General features: G+C 41.5%; 2 protein-coding genes across 2 annotated transcripts; both read left to right on the forward strand.

Annotated features, from left to right (window-relative positions):
- The first annotated feature begins 5,452 nt into the window (after nucleotides 1-5,452).
- LOC105357410 (uncharacterized) lies at nucleotides 5,453-12,995 on the forward strand. Its single transcript, XM_011492327.4, has 5 exons — nucleotides 5,453-5,585; nucleotides 11,818-11,906; nucleotides 11,995-12,103; nucleotides 12,198-12,269; nucleotides 12,354-12,995. Exons 2-5 carry the CDS (start codon nucleotides 11,828-11,830, stop codon nucleotides 12,709-12,711), a joined length of 618 nt encoding a protein of 205 aa, XP_011490629.2. The 5' UTR covers nucleotides 5,453-5,585; nucleotides 11,818-11,827; the 3' UTR covers nucleotides 12,712-12,995.
- A 5,032-nt stretch (nucleotides 12,996-18,027) lies between these two features.
- Nucleotides 18,028-19,116, forward strand: LOC105357492 (regakine-1). The gene is made up of 4 exons (XM_011492560.3): nucleotides 18,028-18,181; nucleotides 18,552-18,678; nucleotides 18,754-18,815; nucleotides 18,897-19,116. Exons 1-4 carry the CDS (start codon nucleotides 18,112-18,114, stop codon nucleotides 18,923-18,925), a joined length of 288 nt encoding a protein of 95 aa, XP_011490862.1. The 5' UTR covers nucleotides 18,028-18,111; the 3' UTR covers nucleotides 18,926-19,116.
- Nucleotides 19,117-21,757: the final 2,641 nt, after the last annotated feature.

Below are 21,757 nucleotides of genomic sequence, written 5' to 3' on the forward strand. Positions count from 1 at the left end.
AACAGGATTATAAATTTGATAACTTTCGTCGTCATGATGAAATGATAATGAAATTGTCTGGTGAAGAAAAAGCAGTTTATTAATTTCTGAAGGAAGGTGGTGAAATCCAGAAACTGCTGTGGTGTTTCATCATTGCTGTCTAGCGATGGCTAAATCAAGCATGTCTTCTGCAATATTTCCAAACTTCAGTGGAACTTCTGTTTCAAACTGTTCCATCAGCTGACCAGCTGGAATCCCAGTCGCCTCAGTTGTTTTCATGCGCTGTTGAATTATAATTCAATGAAAGGCCAACAATGTGACAATGATTTCAAAATGTCATCAACTTCTTCTTTCTCTTTCGGCTTTTCCCATCAGGGGTCGCCACAGCGAATCATCCTTTTCCACCTCACTCTATCATGGACATCTTCTACATCTTCTACATCTTCTTCAAAATGTCATCAACAATTTCAATAATTAAAAACTATATCTAGCCAGATGGTTTTTTTGTGTCTCTAACAGAAATGTATTTATGTTAATAAAAAGAAAAAACCAACAACAAAAAGCAGAAGAACTTTTTATTATGAGTGCTCAACACCCCTAGGGCTCTATGAGTATACGCGCCTGTTTCAGATAAAAAAATGTAAAAATTCTCATTTCATCCATATTTTGATCTTAAGAAACCAAATGAAGAGCAGATGAGTTTGAGACTATGTTGATGTGACCTATTTTAAGTCTTTATTTTAGTGACTTAAAAGCTGACATGAGTTATGAAAGAATCCAGAAATGTTTGAAATGTCAGCCAATCTGATCTGTCAGGTTCTAGGATATGACAAATATATCTTTTTCTTTTTGCAAGAACACCCTTAACCCTTGTGCTATCTTAGATGACCCCACCCTTACATTGACGTGTTTTTCCTACCATGACAAAGGTGGATAAAGGTGGAAAGATTTCATGTAATCCATGGACACCAGTGAAGATCACAAATCATTGAAGAAAAAAGGTTCAGAGCACTGTCTAGTGGGTCTAGATGACCCAAATCCCAAAGGTAAAGTGCCCAGGATAGCACAAGGGTTAAGGATACTTCCATTAGTTCCTTTTTTAAAAACCCTGTGAAAGAAGAAACGGAGAGAAGAACCTTTATCTAAAGGTCTGGTGTGTTTCAGGTACTTGATGTTCATCATGGTGCTCGTCACGGTGGTGGTGTTGAACTGTGTGGTCGTCCTCAACCTGCACTTCAGGACTCCGAGCACACACGTCATGACTGGATGGACCAAGAGGGTAATGCAAACAGGAGGGCCAATAAGATTCATTCATAGAGAAAAAACAGACATCTTCTTTGAGCTTTAGTTCTTTTAGCCTTTTTTTCTAATCAGTGCTCAGTCTTTTTCCTGAACTACGTTCATTTAGCATTATTCTAGTCTTTAATTTAAACTCCATGTCTTTGGAATAACCTTTCATTCTGTTTTTTAATTGGTCCTCCAGTTTTTCCTTGAGCGGCTGCCCCGAATCTTGCACATGTCCCAGCCGGCAGAGCCAGAGCCACAATGGGATGGAGCGTTGCCACGGTGATCCAGCTCGGTGGGATACATTGCTGCAGCCGATGAGTATTACAGTGTGAAGTGTTGGGTGCTGTGACAAAAAGTTATTTGAGATGTTCGAAGGCATTTTGAGCGTCTTGATTCCACATGAAACTGTGTTTGGTGGATGTGAGGCGAGTAAGGAGCGGGGCTATACTGCTATAATTTCGTATAAACCACCTGTAAAAATTGGCAAAACCCCAAAATTGTTGGAGTTTTTTCCAGTTTTCTGGGGGTTCCCAATTGGTCACAGCCTCTATTTTGGAGGGGTCGGGTCGAATGCGACCAGCCTCTATGATGTAACCCAAGAACTGTACAGTGTGGACATGAAATTCGCATTTCTCAAACTTTACGTAAAGTTGGTTTTCAAGAGTCAGTTTTCAGCAGAATATTTCTAGAAAAGGCGCACATGTTGCTCATGCTGAGTTTGATTACTGGAATAGATGAGGATGTCATCTAAATATACAAAAATGTAGCGATTCAAAAAGTCTCTGAGGACATTATTCTCCAGTCTCTGGAAGACGGCAGGGGCATTGGTAGGCCCGAAGTGCATCACCAGATATTCATAATGCCCCAAAGGCGTATTGAATGCCGTCTTCCACTCATCCCCCTCCTTGACGCGGACCAGCTGGTAGGCTTGCTTAGATCTCTTGACATGGCTGGAGGTTCGGCAATGGCTCGAGCTGAGGCGTGGAGTTTGGGCGAAGCTCGGTGAAGAGGTAGGTAGCATCGGATGAGCTTCTGCTTGGGTAGTCCAGATTTGGGCGTCCACTCGTTGGCATCAAAGTCCTGGAGACAGGATAAACGTACGTAAGGCAATGGCAAGAGGTACATAGCATGAAACTGTGAGAAGATCAGACTAGCACCATCAGGGGCAACGAACTGGCGATTAATACTGGTGCTGGAGCTCCTTAAAATCTCCTTAAGATCTCTAGCTCCTTAAGGTCTGGCAGGGTGATGAGTTGAGTGGACGCAGCTGGGATGAATCAGTGGCCAAGCAGAGAGGGGAGGGGGAGGAGGGCTGAGAGAGGCACCATGACACATGGAGCCATTCTAAATACAGGGAGAACATGCAAACTGCACACAGACAGGTCCCCCATTGATGTTCTGGTTCAGGTCCCCCCTTGAACCAGGGACCTTCTTGCTGTGAAGCAAGAGCGCTAACCACTGCCCCACCATGCAGCCTGACCTTCATACTGCATACTTATTTTAAAGAGACTACTTCTGTTCTTTGATACTTTTCCTTGACCTGTAAATCGTTCACTATGGAAGCGATTCTGTAGCATAAATAAAAAGCAAAGTCAAAACCAGAAATGCTTTTTCATTTTCAAAATGAAGCTGCATTTTTTGACTCAAAGATAAAATGAAAAAGCAGACCACCAAAATGCTTTTTCATTTCCTTCCTCAACACAGCTTATTCTGTCACTTAATTAAAATGAAAATGAAAATTGTATTTGACATTTCATTTTCAAGACGTTCTCTGGTAAATGTGTAGCATAATTCATTTAAAAATGTCTAATTTGACATTTAAAATGGATTAATAGAAATGCTTTTTCATTTTCAAAATGAAGCTGCATTTTTTGACTCAAAATTAAAAAGAAAAAGCAATACTTCAAAATGCTTTTTCATTTCCTTCCTAAACACAGCTTTTTCTGTCACTTAATTAAAATTAAAATTAAAATGGTATTTGACATTTCATTTTTAAAAAGTTCTCTGGTAAATGTGTAGCAAATTTCATTTAGAAATGTCTAATTTGATATTTAAAATGGATTAATAGAAATGCTTTTTCATTTTCAAAATGTAGCTGCATCAAATGACTCAAAATTCTAATGAAAAATCAATACTTCAAAAATGCTTTTTCATTTTATACTTAAAACCGCTTATTCTGTGTCATAATTAAAACGAAAATGCAAAGAGGGGATTGCATTTTCATTTTAACATCCACCCTGCATGGGAAATTTGTAGCAAAATTCTTTCTCAGTGAGCATTAGCAGAGGGGAGGCGGGGCGATGACGTCACTGCTTTCTCCGTGTGTCCGGCCGCTGACAGACATAGACACACGCACCAGGAGCAGTGGAGCTTTCTGTTAGCGGCAGAGAAGACGGCTTTGTGATGGTTGTGAACTTCTGATGAGTTTCCACAGCTTCTTAGGACTACATAGCTGCATGTCCGCCTTCTGCGGTCCTCCTCCCGACGCACCGCGGACAAGCTTTTTTCTTCGGACCGCCAGCTGCCTTCGCACAGCGGAGCGCGAAGCTCCGATGATCACTGAAGGAGGAAATGCTGCTGCGATCTGAGAAACCATCATATGAATTTGTGTTTCCAGTGGTGTCCAGAACAAAATAAAGACTGATGTCATTCCCACATATTTACAAATTTATTTGCATCTTCTTCGCGCTGAATTTGCTGTTTGATGACAGCTGGAGCCCCATCAACAGATAGCAGATTTCTCCATGGCAAACGTTGCTGGTTGAACCAAAAACACTCAGCGCGAAGCTGCAGGAGACTATCTTCATAATGTGCTTTTATTACAGTTATGATTATATTTAAGGGCCTGCTCTGCTCGATCATATGTTTTTAAATCCGTGCGGTCAGACGACGCTGAAGAAGTTGGCTTACGATTCACAGCTTCTGAATCGCGAGGGGACTAAAGGAACATTCCACTGCATTGTTCGCATTAAGATCACCTAAAACCGGGTCCTGTTCAAAAACCGCTGGACCTGGCCTGCTCAAACCTGGATTCCTGGATCTTAATAAAGCAAACAGCAAATTCAGCGCGAAGCTGCCACTAAATTTGTAAATATGTGGGAATTACATCTCTCTAAACTGGTGCAGCATTGTGTTACATAACAGGGAAGAGAGCCAAAAGGAAATGCTCAGCTCATATTTTTATGTCAAATCTCCTGCAAAAAATAAAATAATTTTCATACATACGACAAACTGATGAAAAGTCAAGCAAAAAAAACAACATTTGATAGGCATTAAGATGTTAAAGTGAAAGTTCCATTAGCTGTCACACACCTAGGTTTGTGGAATCTGTTCTCCATATTTGACCCATTCCCTGGGTCACATTCAGGACCCCTTTGTTTGTTTAACCCCCCAATCCAACCCCTCAATGCTGAGTGTCAGTCAGGGAGGCATTTGGTCCAATTTGTGGTTTTTATATATGACTTAACTAAGGATTTGGGCTCATGACCTTCCAGTCTCAGGACGGACTCTCTACCACAAGGCCACTGAGTTGGGGATTCTCAGTTTCAAAAACCTTGAAGGCTGTAAAAACTTTAAAGGATTGAGTTCCCAGAGAAAAAGTTTCCTTCCAATAAAATAGGTTTAATGCATATTTACTTTTTGATTCATCTGCTGATATGAGAACACTGACATGGTGCCTCTGTCAGAAACCTGCCTCGTCCCCCTTCCTGCTCTGCCTTACCTCGTCATCTTCCCTGCCTTCTTAAGGAGATCCAGGACCTTTCTTCAACGCCAGTTCGTTGTTCCTCTCACGGTGCTTAGTCTGGCTCTCTCATGTCTTGTGTCTCACCTTGGTTTTGCCTCGCTAATTGTGCCTCTCCGTTCCACTCTCAGGAATCTTCGTCACGAGTGTTCCATCGGGTCACAGTTCACCAGCCTCACTCTTCATCCTCATTACAGATCCAGCTAAATCCTCAAGCTCAAGCTCCATCTGCCTCAACCCTCCAGTCAGCTGTCACGCCACATCAAGAACTCTGTTACAGACTCTCCTTCAGAGAATTAAATCCTCTTGCACTTACCACTCGTTTCCGAGTATCCTTCCGGGTTCCAGCGACTGGGTCTATCTGAAATTCCGCGTGATCATGACAAACACATCAAAAAGCACCGACATGTTTAGGAGGCAGTGTGTGTTCATGTTGTGTTTTTGTGTGTGGGCTGCAGTGGTGAAACCTCAGGAAGATGGAGGTGTGACGGATCAGTTGTATGCAGAGATCAAGCCAGCGTTGGATGGAGCAAACTACATCATCAGACACAGACGCAACAAGAACGACTACAACGAGGTGAGACAGGGTGGTCGTCTACGCCAGCAGCTGCTGCTCCCCTGCTCTGGTGAAAAACTCCCCATACCTTCTGAGTCAAAGCTGGTTGTTTGTCTCAAGCTACGTTCACACCGCCCTCGGCAATGTCCATTCAAGTGGTCATTTAAAATGAAAAGTCTATGTAAACACTCGTAAATGCCCATTTCGGGCTTTCACGTTCAAAAATCCTGCGTAAACGCGGCACTATGCAAATTTTTAAACCCTTAATCGGGTTTTACGTACTCAACATTTAACACGGTTGAAAGTGAAACCAGTTGAACTTTGACAGCTTATAAAATGTCTGTTCTTCTTTATTCACGGAGGGCCCAACTCTTTGAAAATGTATGTTAGAGGAGAAATTATTAGTTGTGGTTTTTAGATTTTAAGATACCAAGTCTTTTATAGGTATATTGGAATAGAGCTGTGAAAGAAAAAGCCTGGAGCTTCATGAGATTCATAAGATTTGCACAGCTTTGACATTTCGGGCCAAGCCTCCTACAACCATGAGTATATATGCTGGTATCAGGTTCCGACAGTCCAGTGTTTACAACGTATGTTCTTGAATGCACATCACATGCCTGGTTTGTATGCAGCATTGGGCCATGTGAAATCCAGCAGCATCTGTAGAAACTTTTGCTTTAAAACCAATCTGGGGTGTTTCTGTTTTCTCAATCTGACATCAATTAAATATCCTCTCTAAAATTAAACACAGAAATATGTGGAACTAGTTTTTCTCAATCAAATTTTAAGTGCAAGGCAAAACTGTTTTGGGATTTGCAGACCTGCTGTAATAAATTTAGTCAGCTTTTACCGTACACCCCAGCTTACAAAAGGTCAGATCATAATTGCAATCACAACATAATGTAAATCTTTTCTGGTAACTATTAAGATTGGCAAATAATCCAAAATTGAATTTCTGAATAATTAAATGACCTCTTTACACGACATAATCTCAAGAAAATGAACGTTAAATGAAGGTAATCTTGGAGCAGAAGGGGTTTGATGCATATTTGCATCAATAGATGTCAAGGGGGTCAACCATAATCATGAGATCTTAGTCACTGCATGGATTTAAACTCACAACCTTCAGGTCTCAGGGCAGACACTCTACCATTCAAGTCGTAAGAAACTATTTAACCTCACAAACGTTGTTGTTTTTATCAACTCTAGTGCTTTATAATGCAGGGGGTGATAAGTGATGTCGGTCAGAAAGATGGGGGTCCTGTGTCTTGCTGGAGAAAAGAACCTTTTCAACAAATGTGGAAAAACTCTTTCATCAAAGGACAGAACAACTTTACTGTTGTAAGGGTTATTCTTGGGACAATAGCATCTTTGGGTGAATTCTTTTTTTTATTTCACCCACCCCATTCCCCTACATGTGCTCATCCATTTGCATGATTTTTAATGTATTTCTGATGAAAGAAACATTGTTCCCACACATGCAGGAGGAGAACATGCAAATTCCAACAGAACGGTCCAAACTGGGATTTCTCAGTGTGAGTGCTGATCACCACACCACCATGCATCCCCGTGTAAAAACATTCAAACCAAATACTTTCCGTTTTGCCTACTTCCTCTAAAGGTTTTTGTAAAAAAAGAACTTCACTTCATGTTGCATCAGAGTAAACAGGGAAGTTTGGTTTATTTTAATTCTGCTGCTCCAGCTTAACTCAGATCAAAGGCTGTACTGTTGGACTTTCTCAACCATTTCTGTCTGTGTTTCACTTTCTTTTCATGAATCAGACATGCTGCCTGTGCAAATCCCAGAACCCCATCAATGTTAGTGTAGTTAGAAAGAGGTTCCTGATTCAGGTCACTGCTCGTTCTTGAGAGAAAAAAACATGAATGAGATGTATTTTTGATGAACTCAACTCTATGTGCCTCAAAGGAGACTGTTGAATTTCTCAAGATGAGTCCTGTATGAGGGCTGCACAGTGGTGCAGGGGTTCCCACCTCACAGTGAGAAGACCCTTCAATGTGGAGTTTACGTGTTCTCCCGGTGCATGAGTGGCTTTTCTCCAGGGTTCCAGGTTTCTCACATGCTTCATAGGTTAATTGATGTTGCTACATTTGCCCCTAGGGGTGGCACTGCAACAGACTGGCAACTTGTTCAGGGTGTACCCCCCTTTGCCCAATGGTCGGGTTAAAATTCACCCGTGCACATGGGCACAGAAAACCTTTTCCGATTAGAACAAACGTTCCCATGGCTCACACTTTGGGTCGGAATGAATGATTTGGGCATGCACAGTAGTGTAAAATCACCCGGATGAGGAACTAGGTCCCGTTGTAAACAAACAGCTGCCACAGACAGACAGCATGTGCAGCAGCTCCGTAATATGAGACGATCTTCCAAACGTGCTTTTATTAATGTTATGAATATTATGAAGCGCCTGTTCGCTCATCGTTATATTTAATCCGTGTGGTCAGTGCTGTTTTGTGGAAGAATTAAGCTGGAAGAAGGGTTAGGGCAGGCTAACACGGGCTACCATCATTAGCCCTGATGGACACAAAATCCAGGACCGTGCGAGAAACGAAGCAATCTGCATTCTGGCTGCACGTAAATGTGTGAATAACATCAGCCTTTATTTTGTCGGGAAACAACTGGAAACACAAATCCACGTGAATGTTTGAACCGTTTCTAACGACTGAGTGACATTTATTTCTGCTCTGAAAAGTTCACACACAAAGCCACTCTGTTCGAACACGGTTCCTCCTGAGTCCTGCAGCCGTTAACCCAGAGCGGCGGGACGGCTCGCAGTCTGAATTCTCCCACACATAAAACAACAAAACGCACACGTAACAAGCATCCTCCCCCTTCAGACACAAAACTATTAATCCGGCTCCTCTGCTCACTCGGGTGCCAGTGGACCGAGTGAGCGTCGGGGGGCACGAAGCGCTCCTTCGCATCTCCCTCGTGAGGGGTGAAAGAGAGCGGAGCGGCGCTTTTCACCGCTGGTCGGTCCCGTATGAGCTCCAAAGCTTTCTGACAGCGAAACACCGTCTATGCGTGACGTAAACCAGAGCAGTAGTGACACACGATCGGAATGACGGTTTACATGCTCCACGATAGGATAAACGATCGGTATAACCCACCTATCTTGATCAGAAAGAAATTCTGATCCGAACGAGTCTGACCGGGGCAGAGTATTCCGAACGGCGCGTTTAAATGACGCATTTTCTTTCCGATCAGGCGTTCATTCCGATTACTTTTGCCCATGTAAACACGGCTAGTGGCCCAGTTAGGTTCTGGCAGCCCCGTGACCCTGACAGGGCTACAGCGGGTTAAGAAGATGGATGGATTACTGCGTGACCAAATAAAATAATCAAAATGTCAGCAAAAAGATTTGGTCTAATGCCTCCACGAGGATGCATGAAACTAGGGCTTTCATGTGCCGGTATGCGGTCCAGGTAAATGCAGATGGTTCCGTCAGGAAGGAAATCTCACCCACATAAAACCAGTACCACATCAAAAACATGAATCACAAAGAAAAATGACTTACTGTGGGAGACGCTGAAAGGCAAAGAAGATCAGATGGGCTGGTGCTAATCTGGCTGATGAATGGAAGATCAAACGTTCTTCATATCGTACAACCAAACCTGTAACCGCTTAGAGGGGAACGTTTGGGTTGGTACCAAGATCTTCTAAAGTCAGAGAGAAAGATGCATTCTAAAGGTTTTAGCTCTGGAGTAGAAGCTGGTTTCTGATTTTCTGCCACAGTTTGTGACTAATTGACACAAAGCTGTGAGACATGCAAATCTAAACTCCTCTTTACACAATAGTTCCTTTAAGAACATCATTTAAGAACAAAACTTTAAGAACAAACATTATCTGAACCTGTCTGCTATTGACCTGCTTCTTCTGTCTGTCTAGAGCCGCCTGTTGGACGTTTCCCATCACCAGAAGCCCATCCAGACTTCCAGTTTTAAATAAATCTGTAAATAACTTTACAGGGACTGTGTGGTTTTCTTTCTGCACGGTGGGAAGATCCATTTCTCTTTTTTAGATGCAGTTTCCTGTTGCGGTAGCTGCACTTTCCTGACCGGCATTTCTTTGTTGCACCTGATTTCTGTTTTTAGAGATGAGCAAGCAGACAGTTGAGCAGCTGCTGAAATGACCATCACTTGTTGTGATTAAATGATCACAGAACAGAGCTGAATCCTGTTCCTCTGATATGTCACTTGTGCAATGCTTGAAGAAAAAAACAGAGTGCACTTGTGGGTTTCAACAGAAACTAAGAAGTGTCCCAATTCTCTGTGGTGGGCTGAGCGAATGTCTAAATATCCCAGACTAACCTCCCTTATTACATGTCTATCTAGACTCTCATTCATCCAGGTTGATTCCATCATGGCAGTAGGTTTAGGTCTTATCCAAAAGGCTTTGTCAATTCTGAATGAGCTGGTCTCAGAGCTGGTTTATATATGCTCGTGGGGGAGGAGTCAGACCTGAAACTGGATGGTATTGTCAACTTAGCCTACATGGTTTTGGGTCGTTGGGAGTCCCTTGTCCTCCCCAACCCCAGCTGAGGACAAAGGACCCTTAACTATGCTCCCATATTACAGTCAATAAAAATACCTTCTGTTTCTGCACATAAAAGCTGAATCAGCAGCTCAAAGGATGGACTAGTGGGAGATGTAACCCTTCCCTGATCAGGCTCAAGTATGCTTCAAAGAGTTTTACTGACCTTAAAAACTGGATAAAAATGAGTACATTTTTGGTTCCACTACACAAAAGCCCCAAATAACAAACACGCACAAAAAACTGCACAACTAAATGACTGAGGATAAAGAACTGAGCTGCTGCTCTTGCATAGGTGTGAAACTGTGTGCAAGAAATACGATCATCATGGAAAGTTTGCAAAAGTGGAAATGTGAATTCTTCCATGGAGGCTAATCATAGATGTTGGGAATAGTTTTAGACTTTTATTTGACTATGCATGCATGCTAAAAATGTTCAACTTATAGTTTCCATTTAGTTAATTTCCTCTGAAGACGACATTTCCAGACGGAGTTTCAACAGTTAAAGAAGGGATGTGGAAATGACCTCATGTGTTTTCGTCAGAGGAAACCACCACGTTGTGAATTATTTTTAACTCAACAAGCAGTTGCAAAGAATACAATGTAAACACTATTACAACACAAAAAAACAACTTCGATTATTATAATAATTATTATTGCTATTAGAATGCAAAATAAAATGATTATACAAAATGAAAATAAATAATGTAACTCCAAATATCTATTTTCTCCCCTCAAACAACCTTTATCAGCAACAATGGATCAACTGTAGCAGGATGACATCGCCTGCTGGCTGGTATTAGAGTTAAGGCAAACGTTCAGTTTGGAGGTTGTGTGTTTTTTTAGGTAATAAGTAAAATAGAGATAAAAAGAGAATCAAATGCTTAAATGTATGAACATTTACTGAGAGGGTTGGGGCGTTATTAGAGTTAGTGTTACTGGTGACAAACATACTTTGTCTTTAAGTTTCTTAGGGCTTTGTTTCCCCATCAGTGATGTAACAGCAGGTTGAAGCTGTAAATCCCCACATTTTCAGTCTAGTTTTTCTTTTGTCTTGCTCAGGTCTCCTTTTTTTCTCCCATTTCTTTTCCTATTTTGTCAGAATAACCACATTTTAATTTTGTAATGCTGTTTTGTTTTTAAATATTTGTTTTGCGTTTTCAATTCTTATTGTGATCTTGAAAAGGTTTTTGGGGTGAGTGATTTGTTGATGTGATGTGAACTTCAGGGCCACCGTAGAAAACTGACCCCAACTCCCAATGACACTAAAAGAATCACACTTTGGGGCAGATGTGGGTTCAGGACACATAGCATGGGGTGAGATTCATTCACATTCACACTTGAGGACATTTTTAATCCACTTGGTCATTGGCACCAAACACTGGTGCCATTCGATAACCACCCACTGAGGATTTCCTGACACCCACACAGTCAGGAGGGCTGGAATCACACAATCCAATCTTCCAAATGAAAAGGAAAAAGTGATGAAAGCGTGGTCAATTCCTGGAATTGCCCTCAAGTCAACTTCTAACTCATTCTCGTGCTTAAAGGCGGGAAGCACAGAAGGAGGAAGATGACAAGGCAGAGATTCACTTCTGCATTTTTGGCCTTATAAGCAGTTCACCAAACCCCTACGGACAAAACGTGACGACAGGCCAACAGAAACCACTTTCCTTGTCCCGTCTTGTCTTTTCCTCAGAAAATAAAAGATGGTGAACTCTGAGACTGTGCTGAAAGGAGCACCGGTCGCTCTCCTCCTGATGGCTCTCATTGCGTCTGGACAAGGAGGTGAGCATGAGTCCTATTTAAAATCCTGACAGTCCTTGCATGGGCACAGATTCATGAATTTTAAAGAAATGACTGTTTCTACTTCCAGTGGAAAAGCTGGCTTCCTGCTGCACATCGGTCAACAGCAATGAAATCAAAGAACCGATTCTGGGATACATTATCCAAGAGAGAAATCTTCCATGTGTCACGGCTGTCATGTAAGAACTATTGTAATGTCGTTTCAAATGAAGCAAACATGTTGTAGTGGGTAAAAGTGTTAGCAGTGAGCTGAAGCTGTTTGTGTTCCTGCAGCTTTCTGACCAACTCCGGCCTGTACTGCAGCAGACTCAGGGCTCCTTGGGTTTACCGCAAGATTCAAGAACTGTAAGGCTCACATCAAGTCCAGTCAAAAGACTTTTTGTTTTTAAGCTACTTTGTGAATCTCATGTTGTCCTTTTAATTTTACAGGAGAGCAAAGACTCGGTCACTGATTCCATCATCTTCAGCCTCCCTCCTCTCCACGCTGACCTCCACTGCAACCCCTTCCTCTTCATCTGCCCTTCTTTCCTCCTCTTTTTCTTCTGAATTAGTGACTCCACCTGAGGTGACATCTTCTTCAGCCTCCCTCCTCTCCATCATGACCTCCACAGCCTCCCCTTCCTCTTCATCCATCCTTCTTTCATCTTCCTCTTCAATTGACTCAGACTCCGCCCCCACAGAGCAAGTTGATGAAACCTTTTGGGACGTCCTGAGTTCTTCTGCATCTCCTTCAAGTCCAGCTGATGAAGAAATGCCACCAACCTATTTAGATGAAATTATTTCCTAATGCTGCTAAACTGTTAGAACTTTACCAATTCATTACTTTAGTTTTTTTGAATTTATTTATTTTGACGTTTAGAAAGTAAGAAAACAAAAAAACAAAATGCGGGATTTTATTTATTACCAGGTATATTTAAAAATGTTTAGCAATTATATTTCTGTTTTATGTGACATGTAACGCTAACTAAATGTACTTATTTATAAAATTGTTCCATGAACATGTTTTGACTTATTATTTCAACTTCTTAAGTTATGTAAATCAAAACTCTCATAAAAATGTTCAAAAACCGAGACTTTCTTTTGCTTTCTGTTTCATTTTTTCTGATACTTCTTCGCAAAAGAGCAAGATTTGAACAAATTAAATCCTCATCCTCATCATCATCATCATCATCATCATCATCATCATCATCATCATCATCATCATCATCTTCATCATCATCCTCATCATCATCATCATCATCATCATCTTCATCATCATCATCATCATCATCATCTTCATCATCATCATCATCATCATCATCATCTTCATCATCATCATCATCCTCATCATCATCATCATCATCATCATCATCATCATCTTCATCATCACCATCATCATCATCATCATCATCTTCATCATCATCATCATCATCATCATCTTCATCATCATCATCATCCTCATCATCATCCTCATCATCATCATCATCATCTTCCAGTGAGGGCAGAGGTCAGCCAACCTGGTCTGTCCTCCAGCTCTGAGATTCAAACAGCCTCCAAATCCTTCTAATGCTGAAGCTCTCATCAGTCGATGCTTCACTGAATCATCAGACTCACCAGCAGAAACCTTCTAGCTGACATTGTTGTGCATCCATTGACTAAATGGCACAAATAATTTAACCACAGCAAGAAACTAAATCCAGATAAATGTAAGAAATAATAGCTCTGTTTTTTACATAAAATAACTCAAATAGAAGTCAAATGTATTTTATAGTTTTACAAAGAGTCAAAAAGTACTTTATTAATAGAGTATATGTACCTTGTTTTCACCCGTCTCTGTAATTCTGAATGAAAATCAAAATATTAAAGTCATCTTCAGAATTGTTTGAACTTTGGTTTTCCTGGATAAATGAGGAGTCATAGTTAAAACCAATTTCCCTGTTCTGCTTTCTGTGGAAGGGGTGTGAACTTCCACTAAGCTCAGGAAGTAAACCAGTCTTCATGGGTGACGTCACATCACTCAGTCCAGTTCTCTTATACAGTCAATGCTGCTTTCTTGTATTCATTTATGAAGGTGTAATGTTTGTTTTATCTAAATCTAGCCACAGGGGTTGCAAGCCAGTAACTTCTGTGCCGGTCCCAAGCCCGGATAAATAGAGAGGGTTGCGTCAGGAAGGGCATCCGGCGTAAAAATTGCCAAAATAACCATGCGAATCATCCACAACACTTTAGACATACCGGATCGGTCGAGGCCCGGGTTAACAACGACCGCCACCGATGCTGTTAACCTACAGGGTGTCGGTGGAAATTTGACTACTGTTGGTGGAAGAAAGAGGGGAGGCAGAAGGGTCCGTTGCCAGAGAGAGAAGGGAAAAGGCAGGAACATAGGTTTGAGAATAGGGACTCTTAACGTTGGCACAATGACAGGGAAAGGCAGAGAGCTGGCAGACATGATGGAGAGAAGGAAGGTAGATGTACTGTGTGTGCAGGAGACAAGGTGGAAGGGCAGCAAGGCACGTAGTATTGGAGGAGGATACAAACTGTTCTATCATGGTGTTGATAGGAAGAGAAACGGGGTAGGAGTGATTCTGAAGAGGGAGTTTGTAAACAGTGTTCTAGAGGTGAAAAGAGTCTCAGACAGGATGATGAGCCTAAAGTTAGAAATTGAAGGGGTGATGGTGAATGTAGTCAGTGGGTATGCGCCACAGGTTGGCTGTGAGTTAGAAGTGAAGGAGAGATTCTGGAGTGAGTTGGATGAGGTCATAGAGAGTATCCCCAGAGGAGAGAGAGTTGTTATTGGAGCAGACTTTAATGGGCATGTTGGTGAAGGCAACAGAGGTGATGAGGAGGTGATGGGCAGGTTTGGTGTGAAGGAAAGGAATCTGGAGGGACAGATGGTGGTGGACTTTGCGAAGAGGATGGAAATGGCTGTAGTCAACACTTACTTCCAGAAGAGAGAGGAACATAGAGTGACATACAGAAGTGGAGGTAGGAGTACTCAGGTGGACTACATCCTATGTAGACGAGGTCATTTGAGAGAGGTTAATGACTGCAAGGTGGTGGTAGGAGAGAGTGTAGCCAGACAGCACCGCATGGTGGTGTGTAAAATGACTCTGGAGGTCAGGAAGAAGAAGAGAGGGAAAACAGAAAGAAGACCAAGTGGTGGAAGCTACAGAATGAAGAAACTTGTGAGGAATTTAGGCAGAAGTTGAGGCAGGTCCTGGGTGGTCAGGATGAGCTTCCAGAGGACTGGGAAACTACAGCAGAGATTATCAGGGAAACAGGTAGGAAGGTGCTAGGTGTGTCATCTGGAAAGAGGAAAGACGGTAAAGAGACTTGGTGGTGGAATGAGGAAGTACAGGAATGCGTCCAGAGGAAGAGGTTGGCTAAAAAGAAGTGGGATGTAGAAAGGACTGAGGAAGGTAGACAGGAGTACAAGGAAGCGCAGCGTAGAGTGAAGAGAGAGGTGGCAAAGGCCAAACAGAAAGCTTACGATGAGCTATATGACAGGTTAGACACAAAGGAAGGAGAGAAGGACTTGTACAGGCTAGCCAGACAGAGAGACAGAGATGGGAAGGACGTGCAACAGGTAAGGGTGATAAAGGACAGAGATGGAAAGGTGCTAACAACCCAAGAGAGTGTACAGAAAAGATGGAAGGAGTATTTTGAGGAGCTGATGAACGAGGAAAATGACAGGGAAAGAAGGGAGGAAGATGTGGTTGTTGTGGAGCAGGAAGTAGCAGAGATTGGAAAGGATGAGGTTAGGAAGGCTCTGAAAAGGATGAAGAGCGGAAAGGCCGTTGGTCCTGATGACGTACCTGTGGAGGTATGGAAGTGCTTAGGAGAGACAGCAGTGGAATTTCTAACGAGGTTGTTCAATAGGATTTTAGAGAGTGAGAAGATGCCTGAGGAATGGAGGAGAAGCGTTCTGGTCCCGATCTTTAAAAACAAGGGTGACACGCAGAACTACAGCAACTATAGAGGAATGAAGTTGATGAGCCACACAATGAAGCTGTGGGAAAGAGTAGTGGAAGCCAGGCTTAGGAAGAAGGTGGAGATTTGTGAGCAGCAGTATGGTTTCATGCCCCGTAAGAGCACCACTGATGCCATTTTTGTTTTGAGAATGTTGATGGAAAAGTACAGAGATGGTCAGAAGGAGCTGCATTGTGTGTTCGTAGATTTAGAGAAGGCGTATGACAGGGTGCCGAGGGAGGAGCTGTGGTACTGTATGAGGTCGTCTGGAGTGGCAGAGAAGTATGTCAGAGTAGTTCAGGACATGTATGAGAGAAGTATGACGGTGGTGAGATGTGCTGTAGGTCAGACAGAGGAGTTCAAGGTGGAGGTGGGACTACACCAAGGATCAGCTTTGAGTCCTTTTTTGTTTGCTATGCTGATGGACAGGCTGACAGACGAGGTAAGACAGGAATCTCCCTGGACAATGATGTTTGCGGATGACATCGTAATTTGCAGTGAGAGTAGAGAGCAGGTGGAGGAACAGCTAGAGAGGTGGAGGTTTGCTCTGGAAAGAAGAGGCATGAAGGTCGTAGTAAGACAGAATACATGTGTCTGAACGAGAGGGATCAAGGTAGAAGCGTTAGGTTACAGGGGACTGAGGTGAAGAAGGTGCAGGAGTTTAAGTACTTGGGGTCAACAGTTCAGTGTGATGGGGATTGTGGAAAAGAGGTGAAGAGGCGAGTGCAGGCAGGTTGGAGCGGTTGGAGGAAAGTGTCAGGAGTGTTGTGTGACAGAAGAGTGCCAGCAAGACTCAAAGGAAAGGTGTACAAGACAGTGGTGAGACCAGCTCTGCTCTATGGGTTAGAGACGGTAGCAGTGAGACAGAGACAAGAGGCTGAGATGGAGGTAGCAGAGATGAAGCCTGACATGAAGTTGGCTAACGTTAGGGTAGAAGATGTTCATGATAGAGTAAAGGATGATTCGCTGTGGCGACCCCTGATGGGAAAAGCCGAAAGAGAAAGAAGAATGTTTGTTTTATGTAATCAATTTTTAAAATGTTTTTCCCTTTTCCTTTTTCTTTAACTGGTGACATCTGAGTCAGTGTGGGGATGAAACAGTTTCTTTGAAAGGTTATTTGTGTCCATCACAATTTTTACTGCTTATCAGTTTTTTGTTTTGTATCTTTCAGTAAAGATTTTTGGATGTTGTCATTGCTGCAGTCTTGTTTCAATAAATATTAAATGGCGAGGACGTATCCAGCCCTTTACTACTTTCTTTACAGTCACAGTCCTATTCACACACTGATGGCGGCTCTGCTGCCAAACACTGGGGCCAACCTGTTACCACCAGAGGCAATGTGGTTGTATCTTACCCAAGGACACTTCCACGCATGGGCAGGAAGGGTGGGGGCTGCACCTGTGACCTTTGATTAGAGGTCAACCTCCAGGCTGAAAGAGTTGCTTCAATTCTCTGAAATATCAATAGTATTTCTACTACTATAAGGTAGTGAATAGAACTGTCTTTGTCTGTTGGTATATTAACTTATCCAACACAAGGCCTCTAGTGTTGGACATGTTTTTCTGTTACAACAGGGGTTGTGGATCATCCGACACAAAAGGTGTATATTTGTATAAACCCCTTTTTAAATTAGGCTAAACTTTATTTATATTGATTATATTGGGGGGGCACAAACGAAAGGGGGGGTTAAGGAATTTGAAGGATGATTACGTGAGTGGGGGGGTTATGTCGAATGAAAAACCAACAAGTTTCTGGAAGTACTTAATCATTACTGTCAGGTGTAAGTGTTAGTCAAAAGGGGCGGGGCCTGTCCACACACTCCAATGTTACCAACATACCTGTTGACCCCAAAAATCTTCACATCCAAACATGTCAACATGTACACAACACAACTACAGTTCCCACGCACACACTTATGCATGTAGACCAACACATGTAAAGCCTTTCATTCAGTCATGCAGACTATTTGTGAGGTGAGTGTTCACGTTCTGCTGAGATGGATGAATGGAAAACGAGGCAGAGTGCCCGGTCGCCACGCCAAAGCAGCAGCGGTAGCCAGGGCCCCCGACATCGGCATGGCATAGCAGATCGTAGAAAATCCACCCACCAGACAATTACTCAGCGAAGTGGGTGGAGGTGTTATGAGGTCAGACTGTGCTCACGTCATCTGAGCTGCTCTCAGTCAAAGCCATAAAGACCCTGTGGGAATCTGCCGGTCAGACCTCTGAAGCAGCTCACAATGACCCCAAAGACCCTGTGCGTGATGCTCCTCGTGCTCTCGGTGTGTCTGAGCATCCACTCCCATGCAGGTAACCGCTCTTTCATGCTTTCTTCTCAAGTTTTAAACTGCTGCTAGAAGTTCCTCTGCTGCAGTTCCTGTGAGAAAGACTGACAGCACATTCATGTTTAGCAGACCATTTTGAAGATGTAGTTTTCTTTACACTCAAATTCAGTTATTTATACGTTGAAATGTAATTCCAATGATCTATCCAGACAGGACCATGTCAAAAGTAGTTTAGAATGTGTAACATATAGGTTATTTATGTAAAATTATGTAAAAAGGCCAAAAGTTATCTCCTTTTTTGCTTCAAAGGCAAACATTGACTGAAACTAAAATGATTAGGCATTAGTGTTTAACAGCCTTTCCTTTGTTCTTTACTGCAACATCATTTCTTTCAGTTAAATTCCCGCACGGAAAGCATTGGAACTGCTGCGAAACAGCGATCCGCAGAGACTTGTCAGCGGAGGTCACTGGCAACACGTATAAAGTCCAACACGCCAAAAATAAGTGTGTGAATGCCATCAAGTGAGTTTACTGGAAACATGTGAAGGAAACAGACTTTAAGCTCTGCTTTTCATAGTCTGCTTTCTGATGTTTTAGATTCAAAACGAGAGACGGACAGACCCTTTGTGCCCATCCAGACGAACAGTGGGTCAAAAACTGTAGGTTTCACTGAGACTGCATCCCATTCTCACTCCACTGTTAGACACCTTCTCACTCTTCCATTCTCTTCTTTTTTGCAGTGATGGCTGGAATGACAAACAAGCCTTGAAGTCAGTCGGCTTCTCGACTGTCCTGCATGGCACACTTCAGTCATCATATCTCAGGAAATAACACCTTTAAAGTTCTTCCTATGTAGTCGTTTCACAAGCTTTCTTCCTTTTTTAACTTTCCTGTGCTTGTAATGTGTTTTTGTGGTTTAGCCACTTTGGCTGCATAATGCAATAAAACGGCATCATTTGATATTTGACAGCATTTTTCTCTGCACACGTTTTCTGTTTCTGAAACAACAGCGTTCTGCAGCTGAGCTGTGATATGTGCATGTAAAGCTGAGAGATGATGTCTACATTTGAGATGCTTAGCTTCTGGAAGCTGAAGCCTTTCCTGACTTTGTTTTTCCACATCAGACTTCCTGTTTGAACAGTGAGAGTGAATCTAAATTCTAGAATTTTTTAGATTCTTTTTAGAATCTAATACCTAAAAAGCACATAAACTACCTCAATGGAGACAAAGACTTTGGTATCATCTTGTGGATTTAAACGGCGAGACAGAAGTTGAGACAGAAAATCTGATGACTTTTTATTCAAAATAAATCAATTTTTATTTTCATAAACAAGAGAATATAAATAATCTCATATTTAATGTTCTTGGTAAAACAGTGAGAGTGAATCTAAATTTAAAGGATGAGAGGATTTACAGAGAGCAAGAAACTGGAAACATTAAAGGAGAAATGACACATTAAAATAAAAGTCTGCATTGCTACTGTGTTTCTACCACTTAGAAGTGTTTTGACATAAATAATACATGATAAATAAACCTAGGCTTTATGATTTATGGTAAAAAAGCACATAAAGGACCTGAATCAAGACAAAAACAACTGAAAAGACTTTAGTGTCATCTTGTGGATTTAAACGGTAAGACAGGAGTTTAGATGGAGAGGTTGGTTATTTTTTAATCAAAAGAAATCTATAAAATAAAAAAAACGTATCTTTGTGATGTTATCTTATGCATAATTATCTATACACCTGGACTTTGTTGTATGTCAGACAAAAAACAGCAGAAGCTTCTCTGCTGGACTCTCCTCAGCTGAGCTTGGACGGCGTCTTCTTCTGTCTTCTGTCACTCAGACTCTCTGATGATTATTACCTCCTAGCAGAAGCCTGGACTGTTTCTCTTGTGTCATTCTAAAGCTTCCTGTTTTTAGAAAAGAACTTTTATTGAATCCATGATTTGATTTGAGGGTAAAAAGGAAAAAGAGCAGAAAACAAATGTTTTATTGACAGTTTGAAACAGAGGAGTTATCAATGTACAGTCAGAAACAGGATTTATTTTGAAGGAGCCTGAATGAGGAGCTGCATTTTCAAAATTTTAACTCTTTTTTTTCCCATCAATGTTCTTATTTTCTGATTTTACATCTTACATAAGTGGATAACATAGAAACAGTAGCACATGTAATAAAAATACAGCAGGTGAGCATCATTTAAAACAGGTACAATCAGCATCAATATGACTGAGTCCTGGAGAGTCTCAAAAATAAGAAACTGAGGCACAAGGCAATATTGTAGAGCTGCAGAGGAAGTGTTATTGTGTTCAAAGTCTTTGAAAAAGATCAGTCAGATCCTTATTTCTGATATAATTAATTAAATGTCCCCCAATTCTGGCAAAAGTGTCTTTCTTGTTTTTTAACATGTAAGTTATTTTTTCCAATGGTAAACATGAAGACATTTCTTGAAGCTATTTTTGAACACTTGTCTTGTTCACCCCTCTCCATGAGAGAGCAATTACTCTCTTTGCTTGTAATGTTCCCAAGTCAGTTAATTTATCGTTATAGCTACTTATATTTAAATTGTTGGGATATAAACCCAAAAGGAATAATTTTGGTTCCAATTCCAAATGTGAGTATTTTCCCATTCCCTCCATAAATCTTTTTTATCATGCCTATGCCTTCGTTTGCCCACTCTAAGCTCTCATTGTTTCTGCCTGGGAGGAATTTATTGTTTCCCCAAATTGGGCTGAATAAAGACAAAGAGCTTGGTTCTTTTAAGTACCTTTGTGTGGTTTCTAAGACATATATCATATTTTTAACTATTGGGTCAGGTGTAGATTTTTTAAGACTCCTGAAATTGTCAGAATAAATATAGTTAGAAGAGGTAGGTTCAGGGGCAGTGACTCCATATTTAACTACGAGGCAGGATTTCCTTCAGCGTAAAACATTAAATATAAGAGAGATAATTTAAGTCTTGGATATGTGTTGTTCCATAGGAATTGGTTAAATAGTTTTTTCATTTAGATAAAGAATCCTGATGGAGGTGGCAGGGGAATGTTCTGAAATAAGTATATTATTTTGGGTAAAATGTTCCTTTTTAATATGTTTATTCCACCAATCATTAAAAATGAAAGGTTTGATCATCTTTCTATAGATTTAGAGATTCATTATGACGGGGTTGTAATTAGTTTTTATTACATAATCCAGTTCAGGAACAATTTGAATTCCAAGGAAGGTAAAGCAATGTACATTCTTGAAAGGCTGCGTGTGTATGGGCGGTTTGGTTCTTTCCTCACTATTTAGTAGCATTATTGATGACTTTGAGTTGTTTGTTTTATAGCCAGATCAGTGCCCAAATTCATTAATTGCTTCTACTAAAGCAGGAATTGAAGTTTCTAAATGTTTTAGGAATAGAATTACATCATCCACATCTAAGGCAATTTTAGTGTTTATCCCTGAACCAAGATTAATGCTTTAGGTTCAATTGCTAAATTAAATAGGAGGGGAGACAGAGGACAGCCTTGTCTGCATCCTCTCCTGGTGTTTATTGGTTTTGAGATTGTGCCATTGGTAATTATTTCTGCGTAGGGATATTATACAGTAGTCTAACTGTTATGT

This window comes from Oryzias latipes, chromosome 20 (genome assembly GCF_053564925.1).
Source record: "Oryzias latipes strain Hd-rR chromosome 20, Olatipes_Hd-rR_3.1".
Taxonomy (NCBI): Eukaryota; Metazoa; Chordata; class Actinopteri; order Beloniformes; family Adrianichthyidae; genus Oryzias; species Oryzias latipes.